The sequence below is a fragment of the Pomacea canaliculata genome, linkage group LG4 (assembly GCF_003073045.1).
Source record: "Pomacea canaliculata isolate SZHN2017 linkage group LG4, ASM307304v1, whole genome shotgun sequence".
Taxonomy (NCBI): Eukaryota; Metazoa; Mollusca; class Gastropoda; order Architaenioglossa; family Ampullariidae; genus Pomacea; species Pomacea canaliculata.
Window position 1 is genome coordinate 14,746,286 of NC_037593.1, and position 19,879 is coordinate 14,766,164.

The following is a 19,879-nucleotide window of genomic DNA, read 5'->3' on the forward strand; positions in this document are numbered from 1 at the left end:
ACCACTTCACCGTCCGTCCGACGTGCACGAGGACCCTCTGGTTCACAGTCCGAGCTGCCTCGTTGACCAGACGATGAAAACGAAGGAACGAAGAAATGAAGGGAGGACGAAAAGTAGAACGGTTGAGACTCCGCACACACACAGGAGCGGAAGGGCGCGGAAAAATGAGATGACTTTGAAAAAATACAGCGACAAGAACAAGGACAAGGTTGAAAAGATCACACGATCGAGGATATGAAGAATGTAAGAAGATAACAAGAGGAAGAAATAGATGACAATTAAGGATGATAAGTTTATGTCCTTTTTCACACCATTCTTTTTGCAACATCATGCTACTCGATCTCGATCAGTTCTTAAATTGTTCTTGTTATTTGGTTCGTCTATGTTTTCTTTATTTGACTTTATTCTTTGTTTAGTTCGGTTGTTTATTCTTTTATAGTTCATATGTTACTTGTTTAATTGTTTTCCTGTCCCTCGTATGCTGTCCATGTTTCTAAGAGCATGCTCCTGAGGATTGTGAGTGTATGGCCTTTTTGTGCCTTGGCTATGCTGACAGCAATTAAGACCGATACAAAAAGTGGAATTACGAAAAGCGTCCATAGTGTAACCAGGACAACACAAAGGAAGACTATATAACCGTTTTCAATGGAATCAATTATACTGTTCGCAATTTCTAATTTGATTGATGTTGGAACCAGGAAGAATAGCAATAAATTGAATTCTGACACCATAGATTATAAGTTCGTGATGTGGTGGGAGACAAACGAGGCCACAGGCTGTTGGCACGAATTTACTGTTTTACCATCATTTATCTTGTTTTCGCTTATTCATACAGATACTCGATTTGTTTAGTGAGAGCGAGGGAGTGGATCGAAGCTGCGTGAGTGTGCAGTACTAATATAATCCAAGCGATTGAGCAATATGGGTAGCAATTAATATGACTTCAGACATCGACGAGCTTAATTTAAAAAATATGTTAAACGCAATGGCCAAACATGTTAATACTTGTGAGTTATATCCTTACTGCCCCAACTCAAATCCGAGACCCAGTAGACCCTTAAGTTTCAGATACACCACGGGACTAGGGGCAGATTTATATCCGGGCGGGCTGGGTAAGTGTGGAGTGTATTGATAGATGCCTAAGCAGCTGACTTATATACAGTGTAAGATAGGCTGGATCAATTCACGAAATAACGTTTTTAATTGTAGTAAGACAGTTAGCGCGTTTGTCTTAAAGCGAAATAATTGTGACGAAATAATTAGTGTGACACTGCTTGAAACCTAATAAACTGCTTTATTATTGTCGGGTTTGGAACGTGAAGAAGACGTCAGAACGTTGGTCACAACGTGTGTTTTACAAACAGGTAGAGTCATAAAGATAAAAGAGTCGCGGACTAGGGCTAGCGCGGGGCCCCTTCGAGAGCGGGCCTGGGCGCCTGGATTTGAAAGCCGCGCTGTGTCGGTTTATACAGATTCGTGGATACACCACGGGTACAGCACGGACGTGTATATTAGTGGGTACACAGGGAATATTACATCCAGCGTACGCATGCGCGAAATTTCGTCTGCTTGACTTCCGTAACGCCAACAGATTGGGCACAAAACCCAGGAGTTTGAAAGCCTTTCATGACCGGGCCAAATGTCACACCACATCCGATAGCCCAAGAAAGATGCCTTGCCCATAGTCCAAACGATGGGTTTATCTATGACGAGTAATAACTATTATGCTAATCAATGCAATTACCGCTTGTCGATTACCTGGAGAAAAACCAAAAAAAACGGAAGAGCATGCTTCTGAGCAATCACTATGCGCCATTATCTCCCTCTGTGTGTATTTTAAAGTGTAATGCAATTGTAAAACTGTTTATTTTTTTAACCCTGTACTTAGACATCAGAAGGTAAAGCAACTATCAAACAGGCGTAGATAGAAAGCTGTTATCTAACCTCTCACGAATCTCTGCATGGTGGACACACTCGCGAGAATCCGCGAGAAAAATATTTGCTTGGCAAGGGTTGACAACGCCGTATGAGAGCAACACAGACATCAGCTAAGCGGAGTCTTGATGTCAGTCTTCTGTGTATTTTAGACAACACAGAGAATGGAAGGTTTACCTTTTCTCCCTGGAAATACTTTTACAGATCCAACGGTGAGCATGTGCTTGTCAATCATATTTAATTTTAGCGATGATATTGATATATATACCATTCGAAGGGAACAAGCAGACTGAATATAGATTTTCCATAGTTCCTAGTTATTTTGTATTTTCTATTAGCCAAAACTTCGAACATAATTTTACAAACCACTGTTGATTTGAACATTCATACTAATAAAATCGGTGATTAATTTATATTGAACAAACAGGAATCAAAAGGGGTCGCAGTAAACAAGAATTATAAGAAAGGGACAACTTAACCGATCAAAGAAAGTTATGAAAGACTTTCCGTAATTTTTCAGTAGTCTTTTTATTGTTGTGATACATTGCATAAGCACTTTAAAGACTATGGTATTAAAATTATTTTTAAATCAAATTCTTAAGAAAGCAGCAGTAAAAGTTTAATAATAATAATAAAGCAACAACATCATCATTGATGAGGATTTCTATAGTGCTTTTTCAAATTTGTTTTGCTCAGAAGGCTTTACATAAATGATATATAGACTACATCATAAACAGCCATGCACCTGTATTTGCATATATAACACATACGCTCTTACTACAGATGCTACTCATACACAAGTAAAATACAAACATACATGCAAACTCAGGTTCAGGACAGGGTCACTTTGAAGTCGTTCTGAAAAGATGTATCTTAAGTTTGGACTTAAAGTGGTAAGAGAATCAGATGGGTAATCTGTTCCCAATTGGTGGGGCTTGTTAGGAGAAAGACCTCTGTCCATATGTCTTTGTCTTAGTCAGTGGGTCTTGCAAAAGCTTGGTGTCAGAAGATAAGTGAAAAGGTCAAGAGGGTGTGATGGGAGTGAGTTTGTAGAGATACCCAGAAACAGCCAGAAACAGCAGATTAAGTCAAAGGGGAAAAGTTTTTAGAATTATATAGCAGCACTTGGCAGCCAGTGAAGAGAGCAAATTATAGGTGAAGTATATGTTCATATCTAGGTGGTCTACAAATGAGGCAAGCAGCGTTATTCTGGATCCTTTATCCGAAGTCTGTCAAGAAGATGCTTGGGAATTTCAGCTAAAAGAGACACTAGTCCATCCTTGATAGCACAAAGGCACAGATTGGAGTTTTTACATTTGCAAATTAGAAGTAATATTGGCTACAAAATTTGCCTTTCAAGCAGAATTAGTATTTAATTAAACTATTTAATTCATTATTTAATCATTAAATAGAGTATTGAGAAAGATTTCATTTATTTTTATTCCAGCACAACAAATTTCACTTGAGCCAAACCCTAGGTTACAAAAATGGTTATGCTCTAGCAAAACGACCAGAAATTGGCATTGGAGGAAAACCTATAGTTTACAACCAGCTGAATGAGTCTGAGCTTGATGAACTCGCCAACTTTAATCCCACTCTCACTTATGGCCAAGCTAAGCAAGCTCCTCCTCAGGACTTTATACCAGCTCATGTTGCTTGGGACAAAAAGGTATTTTAAATTTGACTTTTTTGTAATGGATCTCTATTAACACATTGGTTCACATGCTCTTGAAAGTTGAACACACAGTTTATCCAGTGAAACTATTCACTTGAGGTAAGGTGACCAGACGTCCCGCATTTGGCGGGACAGTCCCGCTTTTGACCTCGTGTCCCGCCTGAATATCGGGCGGAACGCCCAATGTCCCGCTTTCTGGCTTTCTGGAAGTCCATCAAATGTCCCGGTTGTCTTTAAAAATCACTTTTTTCGGCGTTCTTTGACGGTGACGACACCATCATCGGCACGTGTCCCGCTTTCGCCCCCGAAATGTTTGGTCACCTTACTTGAGGACCTGTAGTAAAAATGTCCACAGTAAAAATCTTTCCCTTTGATTAAGTCCATAACCAAAACACACAAAGTGCCTTACTATGTGTTGCAGTTTTCTATTTAGAGACATTTTGTTTAATTTTTTTTATTAGTACACTAAGGTGGAATAAATGTAACAATGTATAGTGTCTGTTTCATAAGGTTCTGAGGTTCAGGGCCTATTTCAAGCAGACTGTTCATGAATCTCCCAATGAATATTACCGGGTGCGACCTGTGGATATTTACTATTATCTGGAAGATGACAGCATTGCAGTCATTGAGCCACAAGTGGACAACAGTGGCATACCACAGGGTACTTTATAAATCCTTTACATTGGTTTCTTTTCACTATTATGTTTATTCATCCATCACTATTTCCACACTTGGACTTCATTGATTCTTTTCATTTTGCATTCCTCTTCATTAGTCTTACCATATATCTATCTGTCAGTACATCTATGCATGCACCATTTTGTAATGGTTAATAAATTTAATTTACTAGCTTTAAGGACATAAACACTTTCCCATCCATGCTACAAGTTATTAAATTAGACCAGAATTAATTTAGTTTTATGTAGAAAATTCCTGCTTTTTTTTTGATGAAAACTGTGTATAGTTCAGACACATTTTGTTGCAATCTGCAATGCCAATGCATTTAAAAAAAATATATAAAGAAATATAAAGTATTGTAAAGTACCATTTGACGGAGATCCAAACTACCATGATAATGTATCTTTACTCCTAACTGTGTGTGTTAAATGTCTGTATGAGTATGTATGCCTGCCCTTGTGAGCAAAAGAAAGATTTCTGTTTTGGGTCTCCTTGACAGACAATAAAGTCTGATTTGATTTGATTTGATACTTTACCAGTAGAATACTAGTCAAAATGTAATGAAGCACCACCTACTATGTGTTACAGGAGCTCTTATAAAGCGACAACGACTGCCCAAAAATGACAGGGGCGATAATTGGCACTGGAAGGACATTAACAATGGAATAAATGTCACCTTTTATGGTAGAGTCTTTCATGTGGTCAGCTGTGACAAATTCACAATGGTAAGTTATCAGAGCTAATCTATCAGAAAAATGTTCTCAGCACATTTCCTAAATTTTTTATGGTTCTGTGTTTTTAATATATTAGTGCTAAACTTCAGCTTCCCAAACTTAGTTTTGCTATTCTGTTTATGAAGTGAAAGTGTACACAGGTCACAAGCTTTACTCAATCATTAGGAAAAAATTTACACTCCATTAGCTTAACCAGGCTTATTATGTCCTTTTGTGGGTGTTTTCAGTTCTCAGATTAAATATAAATGTTTTCTAAATAGTCAGGGATCTTTGGGTTATGCTTTTGAAAGTTTGGGGAGCTAGAGGTTCAGAGGGTTAAAACAAATATTTGGCATAATCAAACGTTTAGTCATAGTGCCTACTGTTTTTTTTTTTTTGCCATGAAGACGGTTTGCATCAATTCTAATTTGTTTATTAAACTGTTTGAAAATGCTGTGTCTTATTTCATGACAAAGAAGTGTCCTTATCCATTACTAAAGATAATAGATAAAAATATAGTACAGTAATTGCCAGAAACAATGTGATACATGTGAAACAATGTGATACAATGTGATACAGTAGACATTTTTATTTATATTTTTCATGACCCGTAGGTCATATATGTAGTGCTTATATATTTAATACAGTATTTACTACTTTACATTTTCACATCCAAAAAGGACTTCTTGGAAAGTGAGGGCATCGTGGTTAATCCACCAGAAGAAACACCTGTGGATCCATACATTGAGCAGCGTAAAAAAGCAGCTGCTCCACGTACATTCACTACACCATCATCCTTTGACAAGCTCAAGCAGTTTCTTGAGCTTGACCGCAAGGTGTTACGCTTCTTTTCCGTTTGGGATGACCGAAACAACATGTTTGGAGAGGTTCGACAGTTCATCATCAATGTGAGTCAATCAATCCTTTAAGGTGGTGGTGGAGGCATTTGTATTTAGCGCCAAGCCAGCAACATATGAACAATTTTTTTAAAACTCTTTGAGCCCATTGAGGATAAGTATGTCCAAGCCATTCAGCGACTATCAGGTGCAAGCCCTACAAGCATATCTGTTGTATTCAAAGAATTTTACCCAAAACTATGTGGATTAAAAAGGAATGAAATCTTATTAAATAAATCTGATTATTTAAATAGGTGAACCATATTTTTACCAGATTTACTTACATCCCTTAAAATGGAAGGATGAAGGTACCTGTTCAAAGATTTTAATTCTTCTTGATGTAACTTTCCTTTCATCAACTTTAGAGGCATTAGATAGCATCAAATTTCCAAACAAGCTGTCCTGAGGAAGATAACAGCAATAAGAAAAAGCAGACGATGAAGATGTCTTTTTAATCAGGCTGTTGCAAAGAGGGGTCAGTTAGATTATTTGTATAAATTTTATAGAGTCTGAGGCATCCTCTCATTTTCTTTCACAGTATTACCTGGTGGATGACACTTTGGAGGTGCGGGAAGTTCATCTCCCCAATGATGGCCATGATCCTTTCCCTGTCCTCATTGGTCGCCACAAGATTCCCAAGAACCGTAATGATGTCCCATCCTCTTTCCCAGCTGCTGTAATGGAGCATAGTGCAAATGAGATCAAGGAGTACTTCACCCCTAAAGACTTTAAGATTGGTCAGACAGTGAACATATATGGCCGAAGATTTTTGATCTATGATCTCGATAACTTCACAAAAGCATTCTACTATCAACATTTTGGCATAACAGATTTTACTCCTATGGATGTCAAAGGTGTTTCAAAGGAACTGCCAAAGATGGTAAGCTATTGATGAATGCTTTTGGTTTTAATATCTTGTCATGATTTTACGACCTACATCCTGTAAAATGAAATACACAATAATTCCATTTGGTTATAGTGCCATTTCAACAGATAGCCAATAAATAATAACTTTCACAGATAAACCAGATATTATACTGCTTAAGAAAACATCTTAATATAAACATTAATATAAACTTAATATAAACATAATAAACATTAAAGATAAACCAGATATTATACTGCTTAAGAAAACATCTTAAACACTGAAAACACATCACAGATCAACACAATGTACAAGATTTAAAACATCAGTTTCAGTAGTGCTGCCTGTAAAACAACTGAATTGTATATATTTTGTGTACACAAACTCATTTGTTTTGGAGGGAGACAATATTTCACTGGCTTGTCATTATTGTTTTAAAGAAACATATCTTCTTTTGTAATAACTACATGTTTCACCTTTCTCTGAAATTTTATAACTTTTTTCAGGATCACTCTAACTTGCACACTCATATGCATATATGTACAAGTGTGTACACACAAACAAATGCTTGTTTATACATATTTATTGTCCACTTCTGCCCACAGCAGAAATAGAAAATTTCCTTTGTTGAGAGCTCCCATAAGTGATAAACTAAACAAAAGATGCACACACATGCATACAAATCTACTACCTGTTATTTTAATTCCTTGAGGGCAATATATTTTCCACTGCATCTATGTAGCTTTAACAGAACTACATGAATACAGTAACACTTTATTTATCCTAAACCTAAAGAGTAATTAGAAATATTTGGGCAGTCTTTAGAAGCAGTAACAATCAAATAATCAAGTGATTTTACAAGTCATAAAACAACCTGTGACTTGTAGTTTTGCATATATTAAACTGGGCATTTAACATATATATTACATTGGATCTTGTGCAGGAAATCCCTCCTTACAACAGTTTTGGTACATTGGAGGACTCGATGCAGTCATGCCTTACCTTAATCCCAAAGCCACCAAAAAAGGACTTTATCAAATTGCTAGAAAATGATAAGAACGTGCTGCGTTTTGAGGCCGTGATGGTGAGCAGTTATGCTATGAATCCCTGTCCTTGTGCACGCTTGTTTAGAGAAGTATAGATGTGATTTAAAAGGAAGTCAGTTACTGATATTTGTTCATGTGGGGCATTTGTGTATGTGTGTTTGTGTGCAAGTACATGTAGAATTGGAGAGCATTCTTGTGTTTGGTTACTATAGGAAATGGGAGATACTTAAAGTGTGGATTTTTTTTCTTTCTTCTCATAGTCGGATAGAAAAGACTTGTTTATCAATGCATGAAAAAAGCAATAAAATTTAGAGGCATAAAGTTTGCTTGATGAAATCAGTTTACAAAGTGAAGTCATGCCATGAAATACGAGCAATGGGAAATATAAAGCTGACTACTATATTGTTTGACCTCTGATGTAAAGGACACCATGCGTCCAGAAGATGTTGGCCGGCGCTTCATCATTTCCTATCGCCTGGCTGATGAGATGTTGAGTATTTATGAACCACCCATCCGTAACTCTGGGATCATTGGTGGCAAGTTCCTGGAGCCAACACGTGTGGCCAAGCCCAACAGCACACCTAACTCACCTGTGTATTATGGACCTCAAGATTTTTACATTGGAGCTAGAATTGAGTGCTTTGGTTTTCGTTTTATAATTGTCAATGCTGATCAGTATGTGCTGAAGTACATGGAAGAACATGCCCACCAGTTTCCAGGTACTGAAGTATTGTTGTCTGCTTTGATGAATATGCAGAACAATTATAAAATCAAAGTATTAGATCACATAAAACTATTGGATAAGCACCATATGATGTTTTAGATGACGAGGCAACAAACACACAGTTTCATGTATCATGGAATAGATTTCTGTCTCAGATTGCAGTCTATGAATAAATGCTTTCAGTACTGCTTGGAATTTTGCTGGCCTAATATGTCATACTTTTTAAGGTTTCCTTCCTTTGTCATTTATGCAGAAAATACAATAGAATCAATCAGGCAGAAACTCACGGGAGAACAAACAGCCAAAGAGACCATCAAAGGTGGACTGATGAAAGTTAAGAGAGAGTGAGTGTTTGCCTTCAACATTTATATCTCTTCCTTCCATGACTTTTGTAATTTACTATAGACTGCTAACAAGCATCCAAATTTTTCATCTACATGAACCACTTCTCCTAGATGTCAAAATCAGTTTTCTTCCTTATAACTCCTTTGTTCCACCAGACAGAGCACTTTCTAATATTCGTTTTGCTTTTGTCACTAGCTCACGTATGCCACACTGAAGTACTTTTGCCCCATTATATCTCTGCTTCTAATCTTCATGAACAATATTAGCTGCTTTTTGTACTCTGGGGCTGGGTTCGTATCTGACATGAAAAAGATTAAAAAGCATGTTTACACACTGTCACTTTTTTTTTAAAGAAATGTGCATCCTTCTCAAGTTGGATATTACATCTGAACAATGTTCCATTTTTCTTTGAATTTTAGTCTTATTTTAGCACTTATGTAAACATATCTAGAAAAAAATATGTGTTTAAAGATTATATTTGCGAAAGATGAAACTTTGAATATATTTGTCTATTAAGTCTATTATTTAAGTCTACAGCATTTGTGTGCATGTGTGTGCTTAAGGCCTGGGGATCTGGATGTGCTTGTAAGCAAGTGCTGGCACAGCTAAAGAGAATTGCCATCACAGACAAGCCTCGTGTAGATGAGATGTTCCTTCGGTACAACACTGCACGAACAGGCTATATTAGCAGGGAGAACATGAGGGATCTTTGTTATCGACTACAACTACCTGTGGATGATGACGTAATAGCAGCAGTAAGTTTTGTTGTATGTTGTGGCTGTGATCATCATGTTTGCTGTGTAATGTGGCTGTGACCATCATGTTCCTTTCACCAAGCATTGCTGCAGAAGTTGTTTTAGCTTATGTGCATGATTGCAGCCACAGAGAAGTCAAACAGGGAAGAACCAATTAAAAGCTACATAAATAAGTAACATAAATAATAAATATTTCAAACAATGACAATAAAAATTCTTTGTTAACGAGAGGTAAAATAAGCAAGAAAATGCTTTTTTCCATTTTGCATTGCTCTTTACAGGGTGAAAAACTAAGTAAATGAAGTAATTGAGTATTGTAGAATAATTTGTAGTAAACATAAAGGAAGGTGGATATGTACAAAGGTGGTTAAGAAAATAATATATATATTTACAAGGTTTCCTGGAGTTGGGAGGTATCTCTAGAGGCCTCATCTAGCTGTCTTGAAAGTATTTAGGTAGATGGCGTTGAAAGCAGTTCAGGGAGTTCAATCACTTAAGATGGAGAGGGAGGCTGTTCCATAGCATGCTCCATAGCATGCTCCATAAGTACTTCAAGCTTGATTTTAAAAAGTCTAATCTAGGAATGGGAATATTCAGTTTTGGAGAGGTTCTAGTGTTATTAGAGGAAAATAGTCGAGAGAGTCTTGGCAATAGTTTACCCGTCAGTATTTTGTAAATGAAAATGCATTTATTAAAAGTCTGTCTTTTAGAGGAAGGACACCCAGAGAAGTGAAGTCATTTAAGACTATTTTCGGTTTTAGCAGAACAGTTTTTTTCAAGAGCTGCATAGAAAAGACTACATAAATAAAAATGTACTAAATACTGCAATGTTCAAGAGATACATAAGTAAGCAAGTAACAAAATTGCTTTGATGTTCAAGAGCTACATATTGTGGGGGATACTGGATAAACTTAAAGGAAAAGATCAAGAAGAAGACACATATTGAAGTGGGTTTAAGAGATGAAAAGTTAGAGAATGTTAAAACATTTAAACACGCCTTTAGATACAAATTATGCTAAAGTTCATAATTTTCTTTTAACAGGTTGTACAGAAAATATCATCAGATGAGCAAGGCAAAATCAGCTTGGAAGATTTGCGTTGCTTTGTTGAAAGCTCGTAATGCTGTCACATACAGTGATTGAACTCAAAACCGGCTGAATCACTAGGTGTTTGCAGGCAGCCTTTATGATGAACAAGAAATCATCACTGAGTATTTGCTTCCTCACTTGAAAGGACACATAACTATGTTTGTTTACATATTATACAATTATGTTAAAGAAACAGACCAGGTTGGAAAGAAATGTGACAACAATAGTTTCTGAAAGTTTAAAACAGCTTTGTTTTCAGGTTGTTTCTTAATGATGTGAATAACTTGTACAAGAGCACAGACATCATACTTTCTTGTGAATCATTCACATTTACCAGTAAATGTAGGTTTCAGAAAGGAAAAGATTTCTTTCTTGTCTATCATTTTTAACCCACATTATTTTCTAGCTGCAGTTGAGAGTTCATTTTCCCCTGAAACATATTGTCTCCTTGTACCTCTCAATGAGAAAATATCTTTCATTTGGCTTATTTATATGGAAGACTTTTTAACTGTCACTGTGCAGAAGACCCATTTATTTTTACCATGCTATAGGCGAAAAAACTATGAACAAAATGCAGCACAGACAATTTAACTTTCTTGACAGAAATTTTCTATTGTATTTATTTGGACATATTTTGATATCATGCAATTTATGCAATTATCACTTTTTGTGTAGCTATAAATAAAGATGATGCAGAAGGAGAAAGAAATCTTTATTTGTAATAAAACATTAGAGTTGATATTAGCTTGTCTCATTATTATTCAATCATTTTATAATTAGCATGGTACATGATGCTGCTGCTTTAAACAAAATGACATACACTATTTAAAAACAGAACAAGAACATAGATTACATAAAACAGTAGATTGAAAAAATAATCTTGGTCAGCTGGCTGGCTGCATACGTTGACTGGCTGTAAGAATGGAAAGCAGTTTTCTTCCACTTTGTAGCGATTTGTTTTACTAAGAGTGTGGGAAATTATGGGGAAGGAAACCAGTGCACTAAATGAGAACTGGCTAGGCCAGCCCAAGTGCTACATACACAGAGAGTACATGTGGTTTGTTCAATTTCTAAGTCCAGGAATTACTAAAGAAGGTGGGAAAGTGTAGGGAATTTTTTTCAGTGATCACTAAAGATTCAAAGAGTGAGGGAAGAGAGCATTTGGTTATACCATTAGGTCCAGTCCTTCTTGTCACTTGCAAAATGAAGTTATAAGCAAAATATATAGACTTCCTCTATTGAATCAGTCAGTTTGAAAGGAGTAATTATTGATAACCATATATTCTGTTAGCATAACAATTGAACTAGATTTTCTGTGAATGTTGATTTCAAGAGAATATCACTCAGTCACCTTTACAATCATTTGGCACAATATTCTGTGGTTATCTGTGACCTCACACCTACCTGCATCTTTTAGGAAGTATGGGAGCATCAGCCATGTGAATTCCTAGCCAATGTCATGTCATTAAGATCATAATTTTTCATGACATATAAAAAACAAGAAATAAGTTAATTTACTAAAACAGAAACCTTAAGAATTTGAAGATATGTTACAGTCAGCTAGTTGAATGACAGAACTGACACATGAGATACATAGAACAACCGCGCTTCCTCATCGCTGTGAGTAGAAGTGGGTGCACCGGTGTTTTTAGTCTTTTTCACTCGGTTGAGTTGTGTAAAGATATATAGCAATTAAAGGCTGTGATGGCGGTGATATGGCTGTGGTGTACTGCGTGACGTCAGCAAGGGAGAGAAAGTGTCGGTCATTATTAGGATTTGAACTCAAGTGACCTGCATGTGGTGTCGTTAGTTGGATTAGTGATATATGTTAGTGATAACAATAAGCAAGATATATGGCTATGAGCAATGTCCAACCGTATCATTGCATCAGCTCACACTGGGATCGAGTTGACATCATCAGAGGAAGAGACTCGTTGAAGCAAACGAAAGAGTTCCGTGTAATTTCTTTTAAACACAATTAACATCCTATAAAACATTCTACTTTCTCCACATGAACAGACTCGAAAATAGACAAGATTCAAACTGATCATACTTTTTACGAGATTCTAAGCAGTTTTATATTGCCTTTTCAATCCCTTTAACCAACGATTCAAGACCTCATACAAAACAGCCATAAAAGTATATGAATTTATCGAAACTCGAAAGACCATCAATTAAGTGTCTGTAAATAAAGATATTAAAATAATGCGGTGCTGGCGTCGTATAGTATTTGTTGGGTACAATGACTTGGTTGGCTTAATATGTGTGAAATTAATTATTCTAAAAATATGTAGACATTGTAACTGATATTGTTTTACATTCAAAGACTAATAAAAATCAAAATCCGTTGAGCTAGAATAGACGTTTGCTCGAAAAAGCTATGTTCATCACACAGTTAATAATCTGGACAGTCTCCTGCTGTTTGCTTTTTCGATCTGCGCCAAATACTCAGTTCAGACCTGAGAGCAAATGTCTGTATACTACCTGTATCACTGGGAGGGTTAGAGATGGGTAAGGGCATTCTTGTCCCTGGTCGTAGCAGCGGCAGATAATAAGGAACAGCTGCTGCCATTGTAGGAAACTCGTGTTATTGACAGTGAGGACTCCATAAAGTCCGAAGATTACGGAAAGCTGCAGAACCCAGCGCCATATATTCTTTAAGACTTTGAATTGAAGTTAGTGGCAGGCATGACACTTGATTGATGAGAGTGATGTCCCTTCGCCTAACTGGCTCATCATCATCATCATGCAGTTTGACAGTGTTGTCTGTGTCTATCAGCTGTAGACTGTGATAGACGAAGATCACAAATATAGTGATTCTACAACTTTTTTTTTTGTGAAACCAACATCCATTCCTATCATGTATGTGTTTTTTGTTTGTTTTCAAGTAAAGCGCTTTGAGCCCACCTTGAATGGTGGGAAAAAAATTAATGAACGGATAGTACTCGTTACAATCAAACAAATATGTGTCTGTAGGATTACATCAATATTTGGTTAAATATCGTACAGAGCTAGATGCATGCAAGTCCATATAACAGAAACGATCAAGCATTCTACCCATCCTGACTTCCCCCCACATCCCCCCAACACACACGTACGTTTCGATCCTCCCCGGTAAAAGAACAAAACAAAACAAATAGCAATCCACGTAAAGGTCTGGTAACAGATAAAGGTTTTCGGCTTTTAGATTTTTTAAACCAAAAAAAAAAAAAAAAAAAAAAATAATAATGTCAAGTATCTCTTATTTCTTTGTCGCTTATTTCGACTTTCCCATGTCAGGTAAGTTTGCAATTTTGGTCGATAACTAGGCCGCCTCCTGACATCATTTTTTTTCCTCAAGCAGCCGACCCTACACATTCTGCTCAACTTAGTGAACTTTATAGCGAAGCTCCATTATCTTCTACTGCTTTGTTTTCTTTTATGAAGGTTGTATACAGAGCAGAACAGAAAGAAAAAATGAAAGAGGGAATGGAATACTTGGTAGCAAACCTAATCAGATGGTGTTTCTGCAACAAATCTTTTATCCTGGCCATTGACTCTATTGTTATTCCGATCCTGATGAGGATGCCTGGAGTGTAAATGCCATCGTTGAAAAGGTGGTTGTCAGTTCAAGTAGATCTGATCATTACTTTGATGTTGTCGTTGATGTTAACCATGACTTTGCTCTTGTCAGTGCTGGTCTTCATCGCATAGAGGCGTTCACTATCAACCCGTTTGTAAGGTCTTCCAAATCATTAATTTGTTGGTTCCCACGATTAAAAGAATGCTGTCTGCAAAACGAAGCCTTTATCGGGGCCTTCCATTGATAGAAATGAATGTGCAATGGTCAAAAAGGATTTCCCCAATTATGTTCTCCAAAATAGTTACTGGAATGTATCGAACGTCCAGTGGAATAGTATGTGTCCTGGTCACAAAATAACAGTATAGTTAAAAATAACACGAAGGCACATACAAAGGTTGTGGTTGTAAATAATTTATATGTAGTTAGTAAATTTCCTAAATGTGTAATACAAATTTAAAAGAAATAAACTATAAACTTTTACAGGTGAAAAGAATGTGATAAGCTGGAAAGATTTTCTAGAAGAGACAACAGTTACTTGCGTTATAAGTTGAGCAAATCATCGTCGACAACTTGAACAGTAGATGTGGGAACAAAGGAGTTGGAGAAAGATACAGTGAAACCAGAATAATTGTCGTGCAGCAAAGTCATTAATAATTAAAAGAACTGCAAGCTAGCAAACTACTCTAACGAGAGGTTAATGTTTCCATACATACAGAACGCTGAAGCTGACCAAGTAATTGTTGCCACTGGCAACGCCCAGAAGAATGGCTACAGAACCAAACTGGACATGAGTCCTACAGTCGGTCACACAAGCACAGCAGACAGTAAAGTTGAGTGAATGATGAACACAGGCACAACCTGCACATCCACTGCACGTACAGCCAAGTATATAAAGTATATAAAGAGACAATTGTGGAGTACGAAAGCTGTCATGTCAGTCAGGCGCAGCCTCGTTCTCGTTTATAGAGTAAATCTTGTGGAAGAGGCTCACGTTGAGAGGATGTCATGGTGAGAGTTATGGCGGACGACGACCGCTGCTTCAACCGCTCACTAGGCCATAGAGGTCAAACTCCTTTCTCTTATATATGACGTCATTTTCTGCTTCAAGTGACGTGGAACAAATGACGCATACAAGACGTCACACGCAAGACACCATTGGTACACCAAACAATACGACACCTGACACAACTGTAATAAATCCTCGTCTGACATGTTGAGACATGAGTGTGTCCTCCATACTCACTCTGCTCCTAATGCCTGTGTCTACGCGTATGTGTGTGTGTTTGTAAATATACAGAAATGCTTGTTGATATATGCATTTACAATTAATGCTGCGAATACGAATGACATTCCTAATCTAATTACAATAATGGGATCAACAAATTCAAATAAAAGCTCTTCTTGTATTTGTTATAAGTGAACGCGATGTTTGGTCTTATCTACCCGTTGTAGCATGACGTCACTAATACAGAAAGTTACATTCGTCAGGGTGAACACACCGTTAGTCATCTACTTCTACGAATTAACTATGTTATACACGTGTCATACAACGAAAGCTACACGAGGTTGTGTGAAAACATTGCTATTTACACATGTAGACTATTAATGTTAAGCCTTTAAATTATCGAAATGTTGTTTGCCTCAAAAGCCTGTAATGAATGTCAACTAAAAACCTCAGTGAAGCATAGGCTGCTAACATTCCAGCTAGTCTGCGTCTATGACAGAGCTTCATATTGTTATAAACAATCTTTTTTAACGTTTGACAAACACGTTCACAAGAAATTAAAATTAAGAGAAAAACAACTGATTGAATGTTCTTTCTATTCTATTTTTCAGTACTCACATTTGTCAGGTCGGTATTTGTTCTTCGTCTTCCTGGTGTCTCTTCTGTGAATATCATATTGTCTTTTTTTTGTTGTTGTTGCTATTTTCCTATTTGAATACTTACATTCTTAACGCCACCACCGACGATCTTCTTAAGTGAACCTAGTTAAAAGCATCTATGATTTTATTTATTATTTATTATAGTCGGTACTGTCTTTACCGTTTTACTATCTGTGCTGCTCATTAGCTGATTTCATTACTTGAATCAGACAATTTCCACTGGATTCAACGGATTTATTTTCCGGCCGTGGCACGGCGAGTTTCCTTCGCATGTCGCCATTATTTGACAGACACTTAGCTCATATAATTACCTTACTGTAGCAGATTGCAGAATAAAAAGTAGTGGTTCGATTGTGTTTGTGACTGATTATGACATTCAGTGACCGACATACACTTATTTCTATTCCTGCATGCCTCAAAAGCTGACAGTGGGGTCATTGACACCCTCTCCTCTCTCATCGCTGTTATCATGTCGTCTCTCGTTACCGGCAAGGATAATTTTAGACGCTGGTATCTTAAACAACATTGTTCTTTTCCTCCTTAGGCTCCTCCTTCTCCTCCTCCTCCTCCTCATCACCACCACCCGTAAAACAAGCACGCGAATATTGTCCAGAGATATGTCCATATGAGTGTTTGTCAAAAAGCACACAGCAGGATTCATCTACACTTTTGAAATATATAAATCTACAGTAACGATCGTTTACACACGTAATAATCTTTATTTATATAATTATATATATACATAATATAATAATATTTATTGATATGATTATGTATATACCTAAAAAATAGAAATACATACTACAGCGCAAAAAATGGTAAACTAGTATGGAGCTACTCCACTTCTCATTTTGAAACTTTATTAACGAACGAATGGAAAGCCCCAAACTCTTGCTTAAGATGAACAAATATGCTTCTCGACTCTTCAGTGCTCTTCTGCAACACTATTCACGGACAAAAGAGCAGCGATTTTAATAACAAGAGCTAAATGACCAAGCAAGAATACACAATACAGGTTTGCGGTAGATCGTCTTTTAATTATAACACCCATTGCTTGAACCACGATACATCGTTACTGATCGTTCGAAAAAGAATTCGAGATTCGACAATTCGAGACCTGACACATGAGATAAGTCCCCATTTGACTACAAATATAAGTTTACAGCTGAAGTAAATTGTCCTTCATTATCGAGAAAGAAGAGAATGTACGATTTAAAGTTTGTTTTTGGAAAGATTTACGCAAAGAAGCAAATGTAGTTCCCGCCATTAATACTGTTTGTAGACATCGGATTACAGGTAGTCCTTGTCTTCTTCCATACTTACCGAACATCACACAAAAGTCTTATCAACACAAAGCTTAATGTGACTATGAGCGCCCCCTACAGAGCATTTTTTTGACCTCCTGTCTGTATCTGAAACCTGTAAGAAAAAAAAGAAAGAAGCTGAGAATAAAACGTAGAGTGAATAAAAACACTGAAAATGTCACCAAAATTTCAATAGTTTGAAACAGTTCATATTCCTGGTATAGAGGCTGAGAGTTGTACAACATTGTTGCGATAAAAAAAGGCAAAGAGGTAATGAAGATACAAATGGACAAGGCAACGACAGAGCCCAGAAGATGACGAGCACTCTCACTGCGAATGCTCAAGTGCTTCTCCTCTCGAAGTGCCACAACCTTTTGTGCTTCTTTTACACTCGAGAACATCTTCGATACCAGAATCACATTACTGAGTAGCAGCACAATAAGAGGAACTCCATCTAAGATTACATTACTTGTCCACTGCCAATAGTGTTCACGAAATTGTATGTACCCTTCCTGAGATGGTCCACAGCCATATGCAACCGAGATATTTGTCTTGCTGTTATGATGCGTAAGAACGTCATACCCGTACAGAACATGAGCTTGAAGGCTCAGGCTGGTTACAACAAGAATTCCGATGATGAGCAAGTTTCGTCTTTTCGTGACCAGAGCACTAACACGGTGTGGCCACGTGACGGCCAGGGCGCGGTGACTGGCTATGAACGCTACTAGCAGCTTACTGAAGGTCCAAGCAGAAAATGCGACAAATCTAGTAAGTTTACACGGGACAGAAATTAATGTTATGTAAATGCCGTAGGTTGCAAGAGCAAACACCAATGTATCTGAGCAAAGATAACAAAGATCTGATATCGCAAGGGAGAGAAACGAGATGTGAATCGTTGAGTTACTCTTCCGGAGCCTGAATGTAATCACAATGATCATAACATTGCTGAATACTCCTATGAAGAAAAGGATATGCATATACACATACGAAACAATATATTGTATTTTGATGAAATTATAGAAAACTTCATGTTTCTGATAAAGTATTGTCAAATTTATCCTCGGCAGATATGTACGTGTTACTGTGATCTCAGACACGAGAGAGTTAACTTCGGTAATCCTAGTCAAATCCATTCTTCCCCAATCTTATATTTGTTTTCTTCTGTTACAACTGATTTTAATAACAATATAATGTACGTGGTTCCATATCTCAGTAGGTAAATCTCAGTTTTGAGTGCACACCTATAAACCTATTGTTTTGATCGTATTTACTCTAATCTGACTTAGTTTTGTCTCTCGACTAATTCTAACAAAGATTGACAGTTATTTCTCTTCATAATAGGTGAGAAAATGCTCCTGCTGGCATCAATTCCTGCGTTTTTATTCTTCCACAAGTGTTAAGTCCTTACTCTGCTCTCCATTCCAACGGCAGCGAGTTCAAGCGAGCTTTGAGAGGAGAGGACGAGTTCTGCTTTTTGCGACCTCAGAGTGCAGCTCATTCACTGATGTTGAGGTTCAGCAAGGAGAACAATGAAGAAGACATTTACCACAGTGTCATGTAGCTTTACGAGAAGTTGGTTTTCTGTTGTATTTTCAGTCATAGAAGAGGTCAACACTTCGAGATTGAATTATTCATTTCACATTTACCCCGTAAACACACAGTTTAGCACATCTTCCACAGCTTGTTTCTTGTATTACTTTTACTAGAGATAAAAACAAGTAACGGCTAAATAACGGTAAAATCAGTTTAACTTTCAAAATCGATTCTCGCTAAGTCCAAAGGTTTGTTTTCTGCGACACCAAACAACTAAGTTCTGCTCGGAAAAGATTTCCCTCGGAAGAGAAAAGACCGATGTTCGTGCTATTTATCGTACCTCCAGGGTGTGGCTTCTAACAAAAAATTTCACACTGTTAGAAGGGCGAAAACAATAAAGAAATTTATTTCAGGGTAAGTTATTTCAGTTTCTGTAATAAAATATTTTAATAGAAGTTTCAGAATCTAATTTGCTATATTAATATATTTTTCTTTTAAACTTTGATAAGAAATTTTAATTTTAGAACAGTGTGAGTGTTTACAAAAACTTTTGGTCTTTCTTTTAGAAAAATTTACGTGGCATGTAACCTGATATTTTTCTCTGAGTCTTTAACTCCACATGAAGGCAGCAAAATGATTGTTCAAAGGAAACTGTAACAAGCAAACACAAAGCAGTAAAGTGTTATTTCGTTTTTCTCTTTAGTTTTCTATTCTCAACCATTTGAAGTTTCCGCTGTTTGACACAAGACGAAGTCCCGCTGTGAGCCACAGCTCTCACAGTGAATAGTGTAGTTAATGTCTGGTACTAGACAGCGAGACGAATTCCTTTTTTAACTCTTTTATTGCTTTTTGAGGGAGGGGCTCACTTTAAATTAA

At 37.0% G+C, this 19,879-nt stretch overlaps 1 protein-coding gene across 1 annotated transcript; it reads left to right on the forward strand.

The window, feature by feature from the left end:
- The first annotated feature begins 1,988 nt into the window (after positions 1-1,988).
- LOC112562806 (EF-hand domain-containing protein 1-like) lies at positions 1,989-12,432 on the forward strand. The gene is given in 12 exon segments (XM_025236314.1): positions 1,989-2,147; positions 3,383-3,604; positions 4,121-4,271; positions 4,877-5,013; positions 5,682-5,909; positions 6,436-6,777; positions 7,706-7,846; positions 8,233-8,527; positions 8,786-8,876; positions 9,441-9,463; positions 9,466-9,632; positions 10,675-12,432. Coding segments are annotated over 12 exon segments (1,923 nt in total). The 5' UTR covers positions 1,989-2,099; the 3' UTR covers positions 10,753-12,432.
- Positions 12,433-19,879: the final 7,447 nt, after the last annotated feature.